Source organism: Myotis myotis, unplaced genomic scaffold, assembly GCF_014108235.1.
Source record: "Myotis myotis isolate mMyoMyo1 unplaced genomic scaffold, mMyoMyo1.p scaffold_m19_p_8, whole genome shotgun sequence".
NCBI classification, from domain to species: Eukaryota; Metazoa; Chordata; class Mammalia; order Chiroptera; family Vespertilionidae; genus Myotis; species Myotis myotis.
Window position 1 is genome coordinate 56,078,814 of NW_023416390.1, and position 23,835 is coordinate 56,102,648.

General features: G+C 36.1%; 1 protein-coding gene across 2 annotated transcripts in view; it reads left to right on the top strand.

The window, feature by feature from the left end:
• Positions 1–2,272: 2,272 nt before the first annotated feature.
• The window catches only part of BAZ2B (bromodomain adjacent to zinc finger domain 2B), a 180,848-nt gene continuing 159,285 nt past the window's right edge, over positions 2,273–23,835 (top strand). The window contains exons 1-4 of one of the 2 annotated variants that reach the window (XM_036318584.1): positions 2,337–2,355; positions 4,887–5,033; positions 18,190–18,378; positions 22,808–22,975. In XM_036318584.1, the coding sequence (XP_036174477.1) occupies positions 2,343–2,355; positions 4,887–5,033; positions 18,190–18,378; positions 22,808–22,975 (517 nt within the window). In that variant the 5' untranslated portion in view covers positions 2,337–2,342. Of the gene's footprint in view, positions 2,356–4,886; positions 5,034–18,189; positions 18,379–22,807; positions 22,976–23,835 lie in introns of both variants that reach the window. The other variant, XM_036318585.1, reaches the window with a different exon arrangement.

The window sequence follows — 23,835 nt, forward strand, 5'->3', positions numbered from 1 at the left end:
GTTTGCTCATCTACATATATGGCCCCCCAAAAGGCCACCTCATTTCCTAAATCTATACCATCCTCCTAATACCTTATACCACTGTGTCACTTAGCTCAGCGTCTTGCAAGCAAGAATCTGTGTAACTCAGCTTTGATCAGGTTTCCGTCATTGCTCCAACCCACTAGACAAATAATCTTTGGGGTAGGCTACTTAACCTAATTGACTTATTCATTCTATCCCGAACACCTAGTGTGCTTCAGGATTTATAAATGGTTTCTGAAAGGTTGAACATGTGATGTTTCCATAAATGGTTAAACTTTGTGTAATTGGTGTCACTTATATAGCATGTGGGGGAAAGAACTTGATCTACCCTTATTTAGCTGAGTATGCGGAGTAGAAGACTCTGGCATTGAGGTGGCATAGCAAGTGACCAGCTATTAACAGCAGAACTCTGAGTCCTAGAGAATTCCTAAGAATTTTGTACAGCCTCTCTCAGTTTAATGAACTATAGACAAAAAGTATGATTTTACTATTGTACCAGTACACACACAGTAGAAGTCTTTCTTTTTAAAATAAGTTACTTAACTGTTAGTAACTAGCACATGGCAGATCATTCAAGCGCTAGAAGATATATAGTTAAAACAAATTTCCCTATCATAGATTTCAATTCCCTAGTCACTTTATTTAGAAGTAAACGCAGCTACCAGTTTCTTATATATTTTTCCAGAAATATTCTGACCACACAAGCATAAGATTATCACACTTCGATCTTGCTATTTATATTCCTCCCCACGCTACACTTTTAATTGATTAGCTGTAGAATGGCTTTTATAATGACTGCATAGTATTCTATTAAAGAAAGGCACCACAATTTAACAATTCCTTAATGATGGAATATTTTGTTTTTAAAAGTCTTTTGCAATTTATATGTTTAATAAATATCCTTTACATATATTTTTACACATACATATGAATATATTGGATAAATTGAAGACTTTTGAACAGGAGAGTGATGATATTAGAAAGACAAAGCTAATGTTAGGGTGGCCGGACAAAAATATTTCAAAAACTCTTCCTCTCATTTTGTTCTTTAAGAAGTGTCTTGTTTTCCCTGTTAAGGGAAGCTCTGCCTTTTCCCCAATGAAAGGGAGTTTGTACTCTAGTTGAGCACATATGTAGTTCCAGGCATCTTCCCTTGGCTTCTGAGTGAATGTGGTGTCTTACACAGAGTAACATGATTTCTCTTTGTTACCCTGCTTTTTTTTTTTCTTAATCTATTATGCATTGGCCTGAGTTACTATCCAGAAATGTCTCAGAATTTTCATTGTGTTTCTTAGTTTAAGGAAAGCTTTGCTTGTTCTTTGGGACCACTTGCATTTGTAGATGAAAGGATCAATTAACCAGACATTGTCTCTTTTTCTTTTTTTATCCTTGTAATAGTTGTATCCTTATTAGAAATTTCTAATTCCAGTCAATATTTAAATTCATAGATTCTACCTATGCTTTAGTTGATTCATACATGTTAAATCCTCAAATCTTCCTTTAATATTCTTTTATATCTTATATATTTAAAAAAACATTTTTAATTTCAGAGAGGAAGGGAAAGGGAGAGAAAGATAGAAACATCAATGATAAGAGAGAATCATTGATCGGCTGCCTCCTGCACACCCCCGCACTGGGAATCGAGCCCACAACCCTGGCATGTGCCCTGACCAGGAATCGAATCATGACCTCCTGGTTCATGGCCTGACACTCAATCACTGAGCCTAGCCGGCCAGGAGATATCTTACATCTTTAAGATAATCTTTTCCTCACAGATATCTCCTTGCAAGAGAATACTTAATCCTTTTAGATGGAAAAGTAGTCTCCCTGAATAGATATTTACTGAGTAGTATGAAATCAGTTCTTTACTGTTGGATAATTGTCTCATCATAAAGTCTCTTGAGGTATAAATAAGACAAGAGTAAACTTTAAAAGATTTTACAGAAATCTATCATTCAACATGATACACATTTAGAGGTAGAAGTAAGGCCAATGGAAGGAAGGAAAAGGAAAAAATAGAATTAAGTTGTTAAATATTTTAATGTAATCTGAAGGTTTTTTAAATCACCAACTTGATAAAACTCAGATTTTTGAAGGGTAATTTAATTCAGTTCTGTCATTTTTCAGAGAAGAAAATAGTATTTAGGGGTGTCTAAGACTTGCTCCAGATCACAGGCTGCAACACAGCCTGGAGGTGGGATCCCTAGGCCTTGCTGCGTGGAGCCACGAGCCCCGCCTCCATCCCGGGCATGCAGCGTCAAGCCCCAGCCCACCCGCGTGTGCACGCAGCCCTGCCCACCCGCGCACGTCCACTGCGCATGCAGCCTCCAGGTGATCACTCATTGCAGCATGAGGGCTTCACGGCATGAGGGTGTGACGACCACATAGGCTTTTATTAATTGGACTAGAGCAGCCGTGGGCAAACTATGGCCCGAGGGCCGAATCCGGCCCGTTTGAAATGAATAAAACTAAAAAAAAAAAAAGACCGTACCCTTTTATGTAATGATGTTTACTTTGAATTTATATTAGTTCACACAAACACTCTATCCATGCTTTTGTTCCGGCCCTCCGGTCCAGTTTAAGAACCCATTGTGGCCCTCAAGTCAAAAAGTTTGCCCACCCCTGGACTAGAGGCCCAGTGCACAAATTCATGCACCAGTGGGTCCCTCGGCCTCGTCTGGGGGATTGGGCTGAAACCGGCTCTCCAACATCCTCTGAGGGGTCCCGGATTGCGAGAGGGCGCAGGCCAGGCCATGGGACCCCACTGGTGCATGATCGGGGACAGGGAGGGATGTGGGAGATTGGCCAGCCCAGGAGGAGGGTCCGCAGGAGGGTTCCAGGGAATGTCTGGCCTGTCTCACTGATTCCCGATTGGCCAGACGCCAGCAGCAAGCTAACCTACCAGTCGGAGCATCTGCCCCTAGTGGTCAGTGCATGTTATAGTGACTGGTCGACCAGTTGACTGTCTGCCCCTGGTGGTCAGTGCATGTCATAGCAAGCAGTTGAGCAGCCTTAGCTTATCATTAGCATATTATGCTTTGATTGGTTGAATGAATGACTGGACACTTAGCATATTAGTGACCGAACGACTGAAAAACTGTTTGACCTGTTGCTATGACACACACTGACCACCAGGGGGCAGACGCACAACACCGGAGCTGCCCCCTGGTGGTCAGTGCACTCCCACAGCCAATCTCCCGCGGCCCCTCCCCAGGCCAGCCACCCCATTCCCTTGATCAGAGGCCTGGCCAAGGGACCCCACCCATGCACGATTTGTGCACTGGGCCTCTAGTATAGGATAAATGTCCTAAACTAAAAGATGTACCTACTAGTTTATATTATTCCTTAGATAACTGTGTTGTGGGTGGGGGAATCATGTTATTACATTTTGATCTTGTGATATGGGCTGTTTTTGGCCAAAAAGAGTCTGTTGGTTAGTGGTGTTAGAAATAAGGCGAGCCCCCAATGCAGGGATCCTGGTAGAACACAAAACATACTCATGAGCCAGGCAGCAAGGCAAGTATCTTTACTTCTACATAGAAGGGTGCGCACACATGGTCTGGAAGCCCACGCACAGATGAGCAGGCTGTCTGCTCGGCTTTATAATCATGGATCCACGTGACCTGTCCCTTGCTCTTGATTGGAGCTGAGGCGCACAGCCTTTCGCGATTGGCTAATTCAAAGGGAGGGGTTGGCCTTTGCCATTTCAAGATGGCGGCCCCCAGGGGAGCTGCAAACCATGCGGCCAACATGGCGGTTGCCAAATTACGCAGCCCAAAATGGCGGCTGTCTACACTGTTCTTTGACAGAAAAGATGACTTGCTTCTTCTCACAGTGGTGATTTGGAACCTTAGGTGAAAGTGGTATTCTTAACACACAGCCTCAGAATGAGAGGCTGTTACGGGAGTGCAAGTATCAGATCTGGATATTCTGGCCATAACAGAAATCTGGGAAGTAATGGTTCTTGGATACCTGAACTGCTTTTATTTTAATGAACACGTTTTTCTTAATCTGAATAAATGGGTTTTACCAATTTTTATGTAGTATGCTTCAATAATGAATAATAACTCAGTTGATCATAATTATATTTTTCAACCAAAAATTAATGTACTGATGTTTTATTTATATGTGTGTTCCAGCTTATTTTGAAAATTTCACAGTAAAAACACGCTACCATTGGTTCTTATACAATTGTAAGGCATTTATTTTTAATTCTTAACACAAAATGTATCTGGCTTAAAAATATGATAACATTCCAAGCATATACTTAATCTATAAATAGATATGACTGAAATACTTACTTGAAAGCAATAATCTAAAAATGCCTTGAGGTTTCTTTTACTGCCTCACATGCACATGGCTCATTATATACACATTCACTTAATAAAAACAAAAGCTGACAGTTATTGAATACTAGGTACTCAGCACTTTATCTGCATTCTCTCATTTAATCCTTCCAACTACATCTTCAGTCCTTATGCAGAAATGGAAGGTTCACTGAAGTGACATAATTTATACACTGTTATAGCTAATAAGCTCCAGACACAGCCTTGGAACCCAGATGATGTCTCTTATCAAATGTAATCTGTATATCCATTTCTTTGATGATTAGGTTTATACTCTTCAATCCCAATGCATATGTATTTTTTGAGAGTTTTTTTATGTGCCAGACTTGGTGTTTTTGTTTTCTTTACTTTTTATTTTGAAATAATTTTAGATTTCCATATTTTATCTTTCTGAAGAAACATGTTCTAAACTTATTTCATATCTTTACAAACTATGCCTAAATGTTTGACTTATTTTAAGTATGTTTAACTCTTTTGACTAATTCTATCTAAAACTGAGAATTCTCCCCCTCATAGGTATGGAGTCTGGAGAACGGTTACCATCCTCAACAGCCTCCTCTACTGTACCAACTTCATCTTCTATACCTTCTGTGGCTTCATCGGTTTCTAAAGGCGGCCTTTCCACTGGAGCTGCTTCGCTTAGCTCTGCAATCAACCCATGTGGTGAATATCCTTATTGACTCAATATTAGAATGCCATCCTTTTATTAACTTGTGTTCCTAGTGTTTTATTCTCAATGCCTCCATTGACCTGTAAGGTTTAACATCCAGTCTCTGCTTTTTCTGAAATTCTATAGCACTGTTTATTACAAGCATTTCTTGATTATTGGAAGCTCTCTTTGTAAATTTCATGTTGCTGTCACCATTTCAATGAATAAATTAGTACAGGCAAAGTCTTTTTTAAAACAATAGGTCATTAAGGGAGTGAAGAAATACAAATGAGTCCTTGGTGATCAGGGTAGGTACCAATGCTGTGAACACTTTGCCCTAATTTGCTTCTGGTATTTGAAATGACCTTTACCAAACTCCAAGTATCTCAGTTCACTGGTGTGCACTAAAGGCAGATCATTTACTGAATGGAAAATATTTTTAAAGTTTAGAGCATGACAAGTTTCTATTAAACATGAACATAATTTGTATTGCTAAAAAGAGAGCTTTATTTCAGAAGTGAAAATACCCTGAATTTTCATTAATTACATAGGAGGTACTTTTATTTTTTAAATCTTTATTGTTGAAAGTATTACATATGTCCCCTTCCCCTCCCCCCCGCCCCTATTGACCCCTTCTATTCCACCCCCACTTCCCTTCCCCTAGCCTTTACCATCCTGTTGTCTGTGTTCATGGGTTATGCATATATGCATACAAGTGCTTTGGTTGATCTCTTCCCACCCACCCACCCACCCTCACCTTCCCCATAGGAGGTACTTTTAAGTAACTCCCAAAATGAGTTCTTGCCCAAGCACATGTTTGGTAGAATACATCCTTTTTAAAAAATACCTAAGCTTGATTAAGTCACTTCTTTATCAATAGGAACCATTTTAATCTTAAATATTTTTAATCTTATAGATTATTTCATAGTAGAACTAAATAGTATTTCACTTTTTCAAGATTAGATTTGTAATTTTGGGTAAGTGAAATGCATAAATATGGAATGTTTGCTAACAAAATACCCTAGCAATTTGCCAAATAAATATTTGCTTGTTTTTAAATCAATGGAACAATAACAAGAAAGATATCATTTTGTCATTGTTTTATGAAGTAATTTTCTAAAATTTTCTTCATAATTAGAAAATAACTAAAATGAAATAGCATTGCATTAAAAAAGTAAATAAATGAAATCCCTGTTCTCCTGCACCCTGTACAATCTTGGTTAACATTCAACAATTTCGTCCATACTTCCCTTATATACAAAATGATAGCTATATATAAATGATGAGTTCCTTTATGATATGCTGTGTTCAAAAGGTGATGCCACAATTGGCATTTTACCTCAGGTTACTTTCTCTAAATGATTTGAGAGTTGTACTTTTATAATGTTTCTTTTCTGCTTCTTATAACTATTCTTCTGAATTAGTCTTTAATATATATGGTGTTTCTATAGAAATGTCCTTTTTTTATGTCAATGGTTTTCATAATATATTTGAAGACAGAACCTTGAGTTTTCTGGACACTTTGCTGTCACCTATTTCTCACTTATTTTCTGAATTAGTGATACTTGAATTGATTGTGATTCTGATTAGTTAATTTAGGGCACTGTTTTTCTGTTAGTGATAGTTGGGAATTTCAGAAAGGGGTGGGGTACTAAGTTGCTGGGTAACATTAGAAATTTCTTTGTCTAGAAATTTCTTTGTGTAGAAAGGAATATATTTTTTAAAAACATATATTTTATTGATTATTTTACAGAAAGGGAGAGAGAGAGGGATAGAGAGTTAGAAACATCGATGAGAGAGAAACATCGATCAGCTGCCTCTTGCACACCTCCTACTGGGGATGTGCCCGCAACCAAGGTACATGCCCTTGGACAGAATCGAACCTGGGACCTTTCAGTCCACAGGCTAATGCTCTATCCACTGAGCCAAACGGTTAGGGTGAAAGGAATACATTTTTATTATTTTATTATTTATTTCCCAATTTAAAAGGTTGTAGAGTTTTGTGTTAATACTTTCATTGAAAGTATAGTTTATTTCTATGTTCAGAAATATATCACTTATTAATACAATACTTTGAGTACATCATGAGTCTTTTTCACTTTCCAGGAGAATACTTAGTTTTTAACTTTCACAGTGTTGTAATTTATGTTTAAAGTAAAGCCTAGTTATAAGTTCCCGCACCTAATTTTCTTAATTTAATTTGTCACATTTTCCTGTTTTGTTTGATAAAATATTTTTGGCCTATGCATTGTCTGATAATTCTCTCCACTTTAAAATGAAATCATAGAGTAATAATATACCTGGACTCTTTATCTTAAACAATTTTTTAATTTCCTCAAAATTTTTTGAGGTATAAAGACAACAAACAGAATTTTCATCCTTAAAATGTCAAAAATTCAACAGTTCTGTAATGGCCCCTTGGAGGACATTCTGTTGTTTTCAAATTATTTTAATTGACCAATCTCTTGTCATCTCCATTAATAGTATGTCTAGAGGAGTTACACTGAGTTACAAAGGATGTGAGTCAAACCCTCTTTCAAATTTTGAATGATAAATTTGTTTTGAATCAATACCTTATGAGGTTTGGAGATTATACCTACTAGTTAGCCTGTTCCTTTTATGGATGTGGCAGAAGACATGAGTCTCCTGAGTCAGAGATTTTATTACTTACTAGAGCCCAATGCACGAAATTCGTGCAAGAGTAGGCTCTCACAGCCGCAGCCCCTTGGCCCTGCCCCCTGCCCACTGGTCACTCCGGAAGGTTGTTCCGCCATCTGTTCTAATTCACATATTAGCTCTTTATTATTTAGGATAGCACAGCAAATAACATGAACATCATGCTGGCATTGGTTTCCCATGCCTCCCAAGTCCACAGGGCGATACAGAGCAGCCCACTTTGCTCTTTGTGCGCAGTGGGTTTGTGTCACAGCTTAGGAATACTGAGCTTGGGGACTCTACTTTTGCTTTTAGTTAATGAAAACAAACCCTTTGTCTGGAAGGAGATGTTACCTCATCCTTCAAGATTTACCACTGCAAATGCAATCCTGAGAAATGGTTTGGTTAAAGAGTGGTCAAGGCATTTTACTCTTGGTATACCCACCAATAACATGTTGGGACCTTTGAGGATTGCCTTTCACAAAACATCTTTCAGTAATTTGGATAGAAAATAACACGGCAATAAAGATTAATCTGTCCTGGTCAATTTGGCTAAGTTGGTTAGCTGTCTTCCTGTGCACCTAATTCCAAATGGAAGTACATGCCTAGGTTTCGAGCTTGATCCCTAGTAGGGAGTGTGCAGGAGGCAGCTGATCGATGTTTCATTCTTACATTGATGTTTCTCTCTCCCCCTCTCCCTTTCTATCTAAAAACAATGAAAATATAGGGAAAAAAGATTAATTAATCTGAGGTCATCTGCATATATGTGTCTTATTGATCTTTTAGAATACAAGAAATACAATATATCTTTTCCCTTTAAATTATGATTAAAAAATAGCTTGCCTACTTCTAAAAAATAATTTGGGACAGTTTTCAATAAATGTGTTGGTATAGCAAACAAAACAATTAACTAAAATATCAAAATATAGGGTCTTAAAAGATGTTAGGTAAAGAAAGCCACCAATATTGCACAAAAACAAACTAGCTGTTAAGAGTAAAAGGAAAACAATGGGATGCGTGACTCACATACTAGTGCTAATAAGCGTATCAGTTCCTGAGGAAAAAGTAGACTTTTTTCCTGGCCCTGAGTGGTGTAGGGAATATGCTACCAGAACTGTGGTGTGAAAGGCCAAGTGGTGCACAATATCCTGCTTGCCAGTTTCACAGATATTCAGACGGTGCAATATTGCTCTGGGTGAAAGGCGAGAGAGTGGTATTTAAACCACTCGTTGCATACTTAAACTTTAAAGAGTGGATTTGCTTGAGATTTGTGCTGATTTGACCTAATACAAAGACAGAATTTGGGAAATTGCAGTTATACTTAAGCTGTGCTGTAGGCCAGTGGTTTTCAATCCATTTTTTTTTTAGGTAGATCTCTTCAAACAAAACATATAATAATGTCAAATGTATAAAACAGGTAAACTTTTTAAAACTCCTCTAGTTAAAGCTCGAATATGCCTGCTTTTCTTATTAAAGTTAAGGCAGGCAGGGTGGGGGGTGGGGGTTGGGTAAGAGATCAACCAAAGGACTTGTATGCATGCATATAAACATAACCAATGGACACAGACAGTAGGGGGGTGAGGGCATGTGCTGGGGATTGGTCAATGGGGCAAAAGGAGACATATATAATACTTTCAACAATAAAGAATCCTATATAATAAGAGAGGAATATGCTAATTAGCTATTATGCCCTGAGGCATAATGACCAAGCACATCATGACCAGATCTCGGATCAGCAGGAGGGTGGGCCAGCCAGGTACAAGCAGGCTGTGGAGAGCTATAGGAGGAGGCAGGGCAGCAAGCTATGAGGGGTGGGGAGAGCTACAGGAGGGTGGGAGCGACCTACTGGCTACAAGCGGGCAGCAGCAGAGCCACAGGACGGGGCAGGGCAGCAAGCAAGAGGGAGGCGGAGAGCTTCAGGAGAGGGGGGGCAACAAGCTATGAGAGGCGGTGGGGGGAGCTACAGAAGGGCAGCAGTGACCTACTGGCGCACGGATTCGTGCGCATGGCTACTAGTTTAAAATAAAATAAAATAAAGATACATAGGCATCTTATAATTGTAGACCACCTGGCCCTATACAAATGTGCCAAATCATGGTATATTGGGGAAATTATAAGTTCATCAATAGGCCACAACTCAGGGTATGTGTCGGTTATGATAATGATTAACTGTGAGTAGGAAAGCATAAACACACCAGCCCATAGATAGGCAATGCTGGGTGGGTTATGCCATTATATACCTGAAGTTCTTCTAATTTTATTATTATTTTTCAAACATTTTATTTTTTATTTATTTCAGAGAGGAAGGGAGAAGGAGAGAGAGATAGAAACATCAATGATGAGAGAGAATCATTGATCGGCTGCTTCCTGCACACCCACCACTGGGGATCGAGCCCACAACCCAGGCATGCCCTTGACTGGAATCAAACCCGCAACCCTTCAGTCCCCAGGCTGACACTCTATCCACTGAGTCAAACCGGCTAGGACAGAAGTTCTTCTAATTTTAAATTCTTTCTTTGAAGTGAGGGACTTCGATGCTCATATGTGTATGTCATGGCTGTTTGAGGGCTGATCCACCTACAGCACAGTTTTCTAGGAAGAAAGAAGGCAGGGGGTAGGGGCCAGCTTACTTTGACCTATTTTATTTTATTTTATTTTATTTTATTTTATTTTATTTTATTTTATTATTTTATTTTATTTTATTTTAAAATCTTTATTGTTGCAAGTTTTACCAATGTCCCCCTTTTACCCCATTCACCCCTTCTAGCCTTCCTTGCCCCCCACCCCAGGCCTTCTCCACACTATTACCTGTGTCCATGGGTTATGCATATATGCATACAATCCCTTTTAAAGAGCTTTCCCAGAAATACCATCCAGAGTTTTCCACTTACATCTCTTTCGTCAGAACTGTGCTTCAAGGAAGAGCCAGGAAAAATAGTTTTTGGATAAACATATTGCCATCCTGAATGAAATAGAAGTTATTAGTAAGGAAAAAGAGCGAATGGAGTGGTAATACCTGCTCTGGCTAAGTGGACAGAGGGTCAGAGGCGCAGGAGGTCCCTGGGGAATAGCCTAAGGTTATATCATGTATAACTTCATATGCCATGTTTAGGAATTTAGGCAGAATAATGTGTTAAGAGCAAGGACTTTTCCATTGCAAAGCCCTGAAATTGAGTCTTGGCTTGTTCATTTATTAGCTGTGTGAATTTGGGTAAATTACTCCTTTCTGAGCTTTGGTTGCCTCATCTATAACAGATATAATAACACCCACCTTGCAACATTTCAGGATAAATGAGATAACGCCTGGCACATAGTTGGTGTCTAGTAAATGGTAAACATTACTTTTATTTGTATGTCATCCAGGAGGAGGGATTTATATGACCACACGGCTTTGAAATTGACAGCCCTACCACCATGTAGTGCACAAGTTTGCAATGGGGATGGGACTAGAGAAAAAGAAGACTTTTAGGGAAGGTACTTATATTTATCTGGGTGATAAATGATAAGGTCCCAGATTAAGGAGTTATTAGAGGTGGAGAAAGAAACAAGGCCCCAGAAATATTTAGGGAGTCGATTCTTATGGGATATAATAACTGAATTTGGGTAAGTCAATGTTGAGAGGGAGATTGAAGCCCTGACATGACTTGGGCAACTGAGTGTGGAGTGATGTAATGAGAAGTGTGGAATATGCATCCATTTTAATATCCACTCTGTTGCTGATGGATATTTGAGTTATTTCTAACTTTTTCCAATTATAAACAATGCTATGATTATTATTATACATAGATCCTAATGCCTATAAGCATACTTTTCTGGAGATGTCTTCAACTTTTCCAGTAGTACCAGTTTATATTTCCTACCGGCTATGTATTAGAATTTTGATGCCTATCATTCATGCAAACACTTGTCATTGTCAGACTTTTTGATTATTGTCATTGATGAATATGAAGTAGAGTTTCATTAAGGTGCCCTTTTATAAGTTTTTAGCCATTTGAATCTCATCTCTTTACTGAAGTGATTATTTAGGGCATTGATGCATACACCTATTGGGTTGTATATCTTTTTCTTAATGGATTTATGAGTTCTTTTTATATTTTGGATGCTGATCATTTTTTCAGTTATGCTTGTGCAAGATATCTTTTTTCAGTCTATGGTGTGTCTCTTTTATTCTACGTTATCTTCTGATGAATAGAACTTCCAATTTTAATATAGTCAGATTTATCAATTTTTTAAATCCTTACCAGAGGATATTTTGTCCATTGATCTTTAGAGAGAAATGGAGAGGAGGGAGGAAGGAGGAATAGAGAGAGAGAAACGGATGTGAGGGAGACGTTTCAATTGGTTGCCTCCTACACGTGCCTTGACCATGGCTGGGAATCAAACCTGCAACCAAGTTATGTGCCCTTGACCAGGAATTGAACCTGTGACCCTTCAGTCCATGGGCTAACACTCTAACCACTGAATAAAATTAGCCAGGACCCAGATTTATCCATTTTTAAATTTATGGTTATGCTTTTTGTCTTGTTTAAGAAATCCTCCTTGACCTCCAAGGTAATGTGCATATTACTTTTAAGCTTTCACTTATCTCTCATTTAGTATTACTTCAAAAATTACATGGTTATGAGGTATCAGGCCAGTTGTGATAGAATTAATTATCCTCTTGTTTTGGGAACTATCACCAGTTCGAGTTGTTGGTTAATGTATCAGTCAGATCAAGCAGAAATAACAAAACAGTAAAGCTGTTTTAAGAAGAAAGTGATTTAATACTGGGAATTAGATACTTATAAAATTACTAGAGGCCTGGTGCACAGATTCGTGCACTGGTGGGGTCCCTCAGCCTGGCCTGTGCCCTCTCGCAATCCAGGACCCCTCGGGGCATGTCAGACTGCTGGTTTCAGCCCGACCCCTGCAGGCCAGACCGAGCGATCCCACCTGTGCACTAATCCATTTACCCAGCCTCTAGTATGCATATAAGATCTTTGGTTAATCTCTTCCCCCCCTTTCCCTGCCCCCCTTTCCTCTGAGATTCATCAGTCTGTTCCATGTTTCCATGCCTGTGTGTTGAGCGTCTGCCCCCTGGTGGACAGTGCGTGTATAGCTACCAGTCGAATGGTGGAATGGTCGCTTAGGCTTTTATATATATAGATTGAAGAGCTGGCTCCATGAATGATTCAGAGCATTACTGCTGAATTAACCTGCTTAAGGAAACTTCCTCTGGTTTAATCAGGATACCACTGTTCCAACTGATGGTTCCATGGCTCGTGCCACTTCAGTCCAGTGATGTAACTGGCTCCAGGGTTGTTCTGTGCTGCCTGTTAATCTACACCAGCAAAAAGGATACTTCATGTGCTGCCAATCTGCCAGCTTAACTTAGTTTTTAATTTTTTCCAAATCCATCTGATTGGCATAATCTAAATTACATTCAGAATCCTAGCTGCAAGAAGGACTGGAAAGTGTAGTTTTTAACTGCCCAGCTTTTGCATCACAAGAAAGTACCCTAAAAGGAGGTTGGGACAAATGTTAAGTGAGCCAGTTATCTACCTATTTGAACTTATCTGATGATAGCCCCCCAACTTACCTCCCCACCTATGTATTGTAATAAATTTCTGATACGTATATATGAGCCAACAGTTCTTTTCTTCAGAAAAATAGTATTTCATTATTGCATCTAATAGCTTATGTATGCTTACTATAAATACCGTTTAATAACTGTTCTATGTATCAATGTAAATTAAACCAAAGAGAATAAATGCTTAACTCAAAATAACAGAGCACTTAATTATCACAGATAATAGCAAATATCTACTCTTTCCTTTGAAAGATTATAAATGACTTTCCAAGGACTTCATTCATTCTATATAGTACCATTAATTTTTCTCCATTTACTGGATCACATCCATCAGCATAAAAATATGTTCTTAGTATCTGCCAACCTAAAAAACAATATATACCCAAAACCTCTTTTCACCTCAAATGCTTTTCTGGCTGTTGCCCTATTTCCTGCCATGCTTTATAGCCAAACTTCTCAAAAGGTATAGCTTCATGTGTTTTCTCCGTTTTCTTGTCTTTCATGTATATTTCAACCCACACCAAAGTCACTCCTGTCCTCATCTCACTCAACCTCTTAGCTGAATTGACACAGTTGACCACTCCCTCCTCTTGAAAACCATTTTTGAAAAAAGTTTATATTGAACTGGCATTATTTTTTCCCTAAATGTTTGGTAGACTTCACCAGTGAAGTCATCTGGGCTTGGAAGGTGTTTTTAAATTATTGTTGTTGGAAGATAGTAAACCATGAGTTCATTTTTTAAAATAACAATATGAAACTATTCAGTTTATCTTTTTCTTCTTGAGTTAGCCTTGGTAGTTGATGTCTTTCAAGGAATGTATCCATCTTATCTTTAATTGAATTTATGGGCATGAAGTTGTTATAAATAGTATCTTCTTTGAATAACTATATAGGATTAGTAGTGATGTCTTCTCTTTCATTGTTGATAGTAGTAACTTGTGTCTTTTCTCTTTTTTCCTTTGTGACTAGAGATTTATCAATTTTATTGACCTTTTTGGCAAACTAGCTTTGGGTTTCATTGCATTTTCAGTTTTCTGTTTCATAGATATTAGCCCTTTATTATTTCCTTTTGTTTTTCTGTGAGTGTGATTTCCTCTTCTTTTTTCCCAATTTAAGGGAAAGCTTAAATCATTTATTTAAGACCTTTCTCCTTTTCTCATATATCCCTTTAATCTATACATTTAAGTACTGTTATGTCTGTATCCCACAATTTTTGATGTTTTCATTTCATTATCATTATAGTCAAAATGTTTTTTATTTTCCTTTGTGAATTTTTTTGACTGATGGGTTGTGTAGAAGTCAGTAATTTAGCATTTAAATTTTTTATTGATGTCCATTTTAGTTACATTGTGGTAAAAAACATACTGATGATAATCTGTGCTCTGTTTTGTCTCCTCACTGCTGCTCTTTTAGTCTGGCCCTCTGTGGGTCTCCTTTGTGCCTGTGACAATTGTTGGGACAGCCAAGAACTTAGGCAGAGATGAATCTCCTTCTCCCTGTGGTTTCCTTGCTTCTAAGATTACCCTCTAATTTCCAGCTGCCCTGCCAGCTTTGGACTCTGCCCTGGACACTTCAGGCTTTCTGTTGTCTAAGCCAGTCATGACGAAGGAATTCATTCATTTAAGAAACACATTAAACTCAATAGATCTGCTGTGTGTAGCCCTGTCTTTCAAGAGCAGATTCTCTGTGTTCTCTGCTGGCTCTTTGCCATGCCCCTGGGGACCTGCCTCATTCATGCACAGTGTACTTAAAGCTAGCTATTTGGGTGGTTGAAGCTCTGAATTTGGGTCTCATTCTTTTTGTGATTTGCTCACTGCCAGGATTTCCCTTTTAAATTTTCTGGGGTTTTTTTTGTGGTTTTTTTTTTTTCAGTCCTGGATTCTGACCACTGGCACCTTTAGTGGATAAGGCTGCTCCTTTTCTTCCACTGTTTTTTGTGGTCATAGCTGTGAGGTTTAGGCAGCATTATCAGATCAACACACCACAAAGTCATACTTTTTACCCCTTCTCATTACCATTTTCCCAGATTAAACTTTCCTCTGGCTTTTCTCTATGTTTGGATGTCTTCTCATATCTTTAGTTTTCTTGTTGTTTTAAATTCTGACTTTATCATTATCCTCTGTGGGTGATTCAAGTGACCAACTTCCCTACTACTCTACGATTATCTGAAGTTGTCTCCCCCCGCCCCCCTCCCACAAAAACAAACACACACCAAAAACAAATACAAAAAAAGCAAATAACTTTCTTTTAAAAAATTTTCATCTAGGAGTCCATGGGCAGCATGTGATCCAATCTGCCCAGTCTAAACATCACATCTCCCAGACAATAGTGATTGGTTAAGGAATGGGCACATGATGCAGATCAGACTAATGAAAGACTAAGAGATGCCATTCTGGAATTTTTACTCCCACAAACCTGGGAGAAGGCCTATCTGAGGATGTAGAGCCCAGAGAAGAAAGAGAAATTTGGTTCTGGCAAACTTTCAGTCAGTCTTTTCCAAAAGCTTTTGCATTATGTAAGCCAGTACATTCATCTTTTTATTAATTTTGAATTTGGTGTTTTGTACTTTTCAACCTAACTAATACACCCCCATGATCTAATCACTGTCTACTTCAAATTTATATGGAACTGTTCTCACTTTGTTCTGTTACCTTTTAGTCTCCCTGACCTTTAGCTTCTTTAGATACATTCTTTCCCAACTAAGGATCTCTAACATGTTCTCCCTCTGCAAGTTCTTCCTAAGCTGATTCTTTCTTATGCTCAGTTTCAGACATTAATTAGAGAAGTCTCCACTATTATCTGTTTTGGTACCTAGTAATTTCATTCATTGTACTCTTCACAATTTATAATTATGTAGTTGGTGGTGTTTTGTTTGTCTATTCATCTACATTTAAAGAGCAGGGCATATGTATTTCCTTTTATCATTATGTCTTCAATAAATGCCTGGCACAAAAATAAATGCCCAGGAAACAATTGTTGAAGAAAGGAAAGGAAGGAGAGATGAATTTGCAGGACTAAGACTTGAAAATTAGATGATAAATGAACTCTAGTAAGTTTTCTAGGCCATTATATAGCTTTGCTCTCGTGATAACAAATGACAACTTCCTGTTTGGATCGAAGGCCTTTGGAATCAGTCCCAGGGATATGCCTCCTCTGCTCTTAATGAGTAGTGAATTGATTCATTCATCAGATATTTATTGAATGTTTATTATGTATGAGACACTTCTTTAGGTATTTGGGATCTATTACTTAGTCCTGTATATGACAGTACCAGTTTATAATATTGAAATATTAACTTGTTTTATACATTGTTGTATAAAAAGTAGTCAGACTATTTAAATTATGGTCAAATTATGAGGTCCATGAAGTCAAGGATTATTTCTTTATCACTGGTCTTGAAGGTAGTGATATTTGAGTAACCTTTTTTTCCCAGTAGCGTGCCCTGTTTTGTTTTAACTCAACTTCAATGCTAAGGCATTCTGGAACTCTGCTAACACATAAGTATCAAATTCACAGATTTTCTGTATAGGCTTTGATGAACAAAAACAAAGATTGGCTGACTTAGAAAAGATACCCAAGTCTGTGTCCTTTCCTTGTCCTCCCCTCTGACAGTTCCTCTATGGGCCTTTATCATAAAGATACTTTGAGGGTCTTCCCTGGGAGATCTGCTTAGTGCTTTGTTATAGTGGAACCTTGACTTCCAATCACAATTTTTATCTTACAGGATGATATGAGACATACTTGTGATTTGGTACAATTTATTTAAATCTTATTACTTCAATAAAAAATATAATGTTATTTCAGTGCAGTGTTATTTCAGGGCATATCGTTGCCTTCTGATGACTTCCTCTTGGTTTTCAAGGAATAAAAAAGCAAAGAGAAGAGAGATTTTTAATAGCTAAATATTAAAAAAGTAATTACTTTTAACAAATTGACTTCAAACATATTGTGTTAAAACTACTTCAACTGCAGAGCCAGGTCTGATATAAACAGGAGATAGTAAGAAACCCATATTCTTATTTTAACACAGAATACAGTACCTTTCACACGGTAAATTCTTAAAATAGCCTGGAGTGTGGCATTTGGTATTGTTTTCTTAGTATCAAGCCAGGGAAAGTTAATTATTTTCTGGAAGTAAAAGGAAGATTTCCAAGTATTAACAGATTTTCTGCCAACTCCCTGCAAAGTATGAAAAAGAGGTCGTGTATTTGATTGTATAACAACCCAAACTGGCATTGTGACACTTACTACTAGAATCTCTTTAGGGTAAAAGTGGAGATTGAAAGTCACACTTAGAATTGAATATGATATTTATATCAAAAAGTTGATAGATGCCCTTGGGTGCATTTAGAAATAATCTTAAGAAGTTTATTCATTAAATCTTCATGTTGTATTCTACATTGCTTTATCAGGCTAGAATATAATCCCCTTTTTGGTATCAAAGAGGTATTGCATAGAGAACATGGCTTCAATTCTGGCACATGGAAACTAAAATCTCTTTGCCTAGTTGTATAATTTGAGTAAGGACTTGGTGACAGATTCTGGACTTATTTCTTTGGTTTTGAACCTTATATTAATAAGATAGTTTTATTTTCCTTACGAGTGAAAACATTTTAATACTACATTAATGTACATTTATTAACAGAAAGTTCACTCCCTTCTGCAGGTCAAAACACAATAACGAGTGAAAATTATTTGCTGAAAGCATCATTTCTCAAATTCAAAGTAAATAAGATTATACCATTTATTTTCATTACATTTACCAGAGTACTTTCATGTAGAAACATCTTATTCTGTAGGGTTTGATGAATAGAAATGCAAAAGAAAATGTAAGATAAAAATATAATAAATAAGAAAGTATAAAATTTTATCTAATTTATGAATGCTGAAATCAGATCTCATCTGTTTTTATAGTCCAACTTTAAGTGTGTTCTTTTCCCTCCCAGGACATTTATTCAGAGCAGCTGGGGATCAACCGTTTAACCTGTCCACAGTGTCGAGTGCCTTCCCAATGGTCAGCCACCCAGTCTTTGGTCTACATTCAGCCAGCTCAGGGCATTCAGAATTTGGTGGTTTGGGGACACTTGGTACACCCACAGCCTTAGCCGCACATCCCCAACTAGCATCTTTTCCAGGTAAACATCTGTTACAAACAGTGTTCAAGGAAAGAAGGAAAGCTTGAAAATGTTCAAGCAGTAACTTATTAAATTGAACAAAAAGAAATAGTCTCATGCCTGGTATATTAAAACTCTTGTGCAAGAATTTGCTCAATCCTATTTATCATGGGCAAAAAAAAAGAACCAACACCACACTATGTGTGCTAGGTGGCAATGCAGTTAGATACTTAAGTGTTTAGCTAGGGAAGTCAGCATCTGCATCAAAAGTGAATAATTAAGCTAAGTTTTCTTCGTGTTTTTGATGATTTTTTCCCCTCAGGTTTGATGTGAAAAATAGCTTATACTGGAAAACTAAAGTCTAGTACTTATAATAAACATCTCTGAAATGTTATTTTGAGTTCTCACTTCTCTGCACTTTGTCAGGAAGATGAGCTTGGCTCTAATATTTCTACATATTTTTTTTATAATCAATCAAAACAACTCTAGATTTGCACCACATATGTGGCAGCAAGACCAGAATTATCCCAAATTCTACATATTATGAGAATTCAATAAGACATCAAATAAAGTTTAACTTACACAAACATGCTATAATTTGTCTTGTTATATTATTTTGAAAACTAAACTTTAAGTGTTTCCAGTGATTAATTTTACTTTAATAAATGTTAGTTGGGGTTGTTTAAAAATCAGCATAAACGTAGACACAAATTAACCTGAATTTAAATCTGGCTTTGCTGTGTGACTTTGAACAAGTAATCTGACCTCTCAGCCACAGTTTCCTCATCCGAGACATGAGGTTATCATCATCATTATAGTACCTATGAAGATGAAAGCAGATAAGCCATGTTAGTGCTGAGTGAAGCATTTGGCACACATAGTCCGTACATAATTAGTAATTATCATTAGTATTTTCTCTTGCCCATTTTAATGGGTAATAAATTGTGAAGTGCTTCTATATATATATATATATATATATATATATATATGATGGAAAGATGGTTAACTATATATTTCAAGTACTGTCTTTTGAACCATATTATTCCTTTCATTCAGTTGTCTGGAAGAAGGAATTGTGGGGAGGGGTAGTGTGAGTAGAAAGTTAAAATAAAGTCTTAAATTAAGTCTTAACATTTGTTTAAAAAACACTAATAGAAATTTAATTCAGTCAGTTTCTAGAATGGTTGTTTAGCAAGATAAGCATTCAACAGATATTTTCTGAAACATAGGATTGCTGAATAAAAACCAAAATAGGTGATATTAATATAGATAGTTACTGATACCTTAAATTTGTTTGTTTCATGGTTTATTGGAGTATTGCTTTTGAGCATTTCTAAAAGAACAATGTAATTACTCTATTATTAAAATCCAATACCTTCTGCACTGGAATGATGGTTAACAAGTATAAAGAACTACTTCTCTGGACTTCAACAATGCCAATACTTCCCACTGGACAGAAAAAAAATTGATTCCCCTAACCTACATAAACTTTTCATTAATTTAGTATGTTATGTGCACTAAGCCAAACAGTTTGAAATACACTACCATAGTATATATTATGTTGTTTATAGTTTTCAGGAGATGGATTAAGAAATAGTTATAAGACACAGTCTTTAGTGATAAAAGTATGACTGTAGAAGAATACTATTTTGTCAAATGAACAGAGACTATGCCTATTTATAGAAGACATGTTTAAGTTGCAGGTTTGCTATAATAACAAATTTAAATTCTGTATTGTTGGCTTTATTCAAAAGGATAATCAAAATGCCAAATTTTTGAAATGACCTAATAAATGAAGACACACAGGGAAGGAATTACTAGGAATTTTAAATGAGTAAGAATTTATTTTTAAATTTTTATGGAAAAAAAAAAAGGAAAAAAAAATTTTTATGGACATGTAGATTATTCCACATTTCAAATGATTAAATCAACAGGTGCAATATTTAATGGACATTAGTATAATAAAATTGTTTTTATTTAATGTTGAAATTGTATTTCATCATAATTTCTTTAAAAAATACAATTTTTGGTTATTATATTTTTATATTATATTGCCATGAATTTTGTGAAGTACCTGGCTCTCAAGTATGAAAGATTTTAAAATTCTACTATATCTTCTAGGTTCTAATTGAGATTTAGTATAGTCTCTGAAATACTGGAATCTTTCAGTTGAATATGATTAATGAATGTTGCTCTGTGCTGTTACCTCCTTTGAATACATTTAGAAATCATGTGCTGGTTTATGTAATCCTTATTTTTTACATAGCACGTTATAAACAAGCTAGTTTGTGAGTGACTAAATTTTTTTATTTTCTTCAATTTGAAAGATAAATAGCTGTTACTTAATAAAAATTGTTATTTTCTATGAAATATTAGACATTTGTACAGTTTGTAATCAGCAGCCCTACAATTTTTATCTTTTTATTCGATTGACCTTATTTACTTGTTTTTTTTTACTTGCGATATCAGCTTATTTATTACACACATTTTCCAGTTGTCTTTTTTTCTAGTCCCTATTGTGTACAATTGACATTCTAAAGTACATTTTTGTGTTTTTCCTCAGTTTATGTCTAAAATATTCAAATCTTACTACACTTTGAATGCCTTACCAATTTTCTGGTTGTTTACAAAGTCTATACATTCAACTGTAATGTTTTCATTATAGACTCTATATTAAATAATATAAATATCTTTGGAAAACCTCAGTCACTTTTTGTCAGCTATGTGGAACCTAGTTTTCAAATAACAATAGATTCCAACTGTGCTGATATAAGCCCTAAATACACAGTTTTTCTTCCTATCTAAATACACTTCTTTCATCTAAACAGTGGATAAATGATTAATGCCTTTGTGTAGTTATTCTTGGTTGAGTTCCCATCATTCAGGCCGTGCTGAATATACATTGGTGTCATTTCACCAGCAGCGCCTTCCCGCAGTGCAGAAGAATAGCTTTTGCAGTTTTTTGCTTATACTGTTTTTTTTAGATCTTTCAGAATGGTAGCCGCCATGAACATGTCACTTAAAAACAAAACAAAACACAAAAAAAGCAGGTTTGCCATTAGATAATGAAGGTGCACATCACTTTACATCCTATTTTTAATGGAGAATGATATTCCTAGAAAAGCTTTAAAGACCATGTAATATAGTATACTGACAATTTGGAAAATTTCCCATGCTGTATTGTTGAGGTTTTTCCCTGTAATTTCCTTATGGATGTTATAATCGATGAAAAATATTTACATATATCTTGGAAGATTAGCCTCAAAGGTTATAACTAATTTGGTAATCTAGCAGATTAGTCAGTTGGAAAAGATCGTTTCTGAGATTTTAGAAGGGGCAATACAAGACTTTCCTTTGGATTATTTTGAAATCTTTTCTTAATCTTTACCCTTCCTTGAAAAAAATGTATTCTATAAAATTTGGCTTCTCTCTGTTTTTAGAAGTTTTAACTGAGAGCCACAATTTGAACATTTAAATTACATTTTTGATGACTTTCTACATTCAGTCATTTTGCAGTGATAAAACAATCATTATTATTTGTAACTTATAAGAGGAAGTATGGCCAAAGTTTATGATTTTTTTCATTAACTTTAAGGAGAAACTTTACAAATATTTTATATTTTAATATGACTTACTTGTTTTGAGATCCTCCCCGCCCAAAAAAGAAAAAGAAAAAGAAAGAAAGAATAAGGCTCACTGATTTTACCATCTTTACGTTTCTGTTTGAGTATGAACTTTTTCTTTCATAAATACATGTGAAGTATACTGGATAACAGTATTCTTTGTATTACTATTTAAACAACCTGATTTATTAGAGCCATATCTATGATATATATAATTTGAGGAAATTTTTAACACTAATCTAAAATCCTAAGGTATTAAAATAGGTTGGTATAGTGTTAAATATTTTTTTTTCTTTTACTATGGTAAAAGTCACCAGAGTCAAATAAATCTTTAATATTCCACGTTTTCCATTTTATTTTTAAAACCTTTGTTCTTTATAAAGTTGAATTCAAGGAGGCTGCTGAACAAAGATTCCTGGATACTATCTTTTTGTTTTTTTCTTAATATATTTTTATTGATTTCAGAGAGGAAGGAAGAGGAGAGAGAGAGAGAAACATCAATGATAGAGAATCATTGATCAGCTGCCTCCTGCACATTCCATACTGGGGATTGAGCCCACAACCGGGCATGTGCCCTGATCGGGAATTGACCAATGACTTCCTGGTTCACAGGTCAATGCTCAACCACTGGATACTATCTTAATGAGAAGAATAATGAGTGTATAACTTCTAAATAGCAACCTTACAATTAGAAAGATACAGCATTTCTGTTCCAAATTAAAACGTAACCATTTTTTTTTTAGGAATAAAATATAAAAAGCATTGTTACATCAACTAGAAAGTTAATCCAGATATTTTTGCTTGTCTGTTTGGTGTTTGGTTTTGAGGTGCAGAATGGTGGCGAACAGCAGATGTTCATACTCGTACAGGGGCAGCCTTCTTTCCACCGTTACTGGGAATTCCACCACTGTTTGCTCCTCCAGCCCAGAATCATGATTCTTCTTCATTCCATTCAAGGACTACAGGAAAAAGTAATCGAAATGGTCCTGAAAAAGGTATTAACTTAAATGAAGTATTTAAAATCCTCTGCTTCAATACGTATTATCAGTAGAGTTCAAGTTTAATAACATTTATAAAGTATTGTGCTGGACACTTTCACATTGCATTGCTTAATCCTTATAATAACTCTTTGGGATTGAAAATATCCTCATTTTGCCACCAACATTAAATACCATTTAGTGGGTTTTTTGCAACCAAGGTTAAATAAATTATTTAAGGAAATGTTGCTTACAGATTGATTTAGCATCGCAGGATTTGAACCCAGGTCTTCTAACTCCAAACTCTGCTGCTTTTGCCTCTCTATCTCACTAGCTTTTTTATGTAACCCACTATAATATTTACTTCTTCTGTAATTAAGCTTTAAGTTGATTAAAACTAATATCCTAGTATTCTTTGTTTTTAATGATTATTAACATTTCTGTTGTTCATGGTTGTCAGACTATCATTTGCAAATTATAGTAACAATTTAGATGGTTTATTATTATCTTTCTTTTTGCTTGAGGTAGTATTTGGGGGAGTTTGCTCTGAAAGGATGAGTGTTTTCATTTAATTATCTTTCTTGATGTTTTAAAAAATTAAAGTGTAAATCACATAAGTGTAAAATTAACCATTTTAAAGTGAATAATTCAGTGGCACTTAATACATTCACATCATTGTGTAAGCGTCACCTCCATGTAGTTTCAAAACATTTTCATCACCCCAAAAGGATTTATGTGTTGTGAATATCTCATAGCTCTTATCATACAATTTGTGACCTTTTGTGTCTGTGCTTTCACTTTGCATTATGTTTTCGAGAATCATCACATTATAGCATATAGCATTACTTCATTCTTTTATGTGGTCAAATGAATTCTAT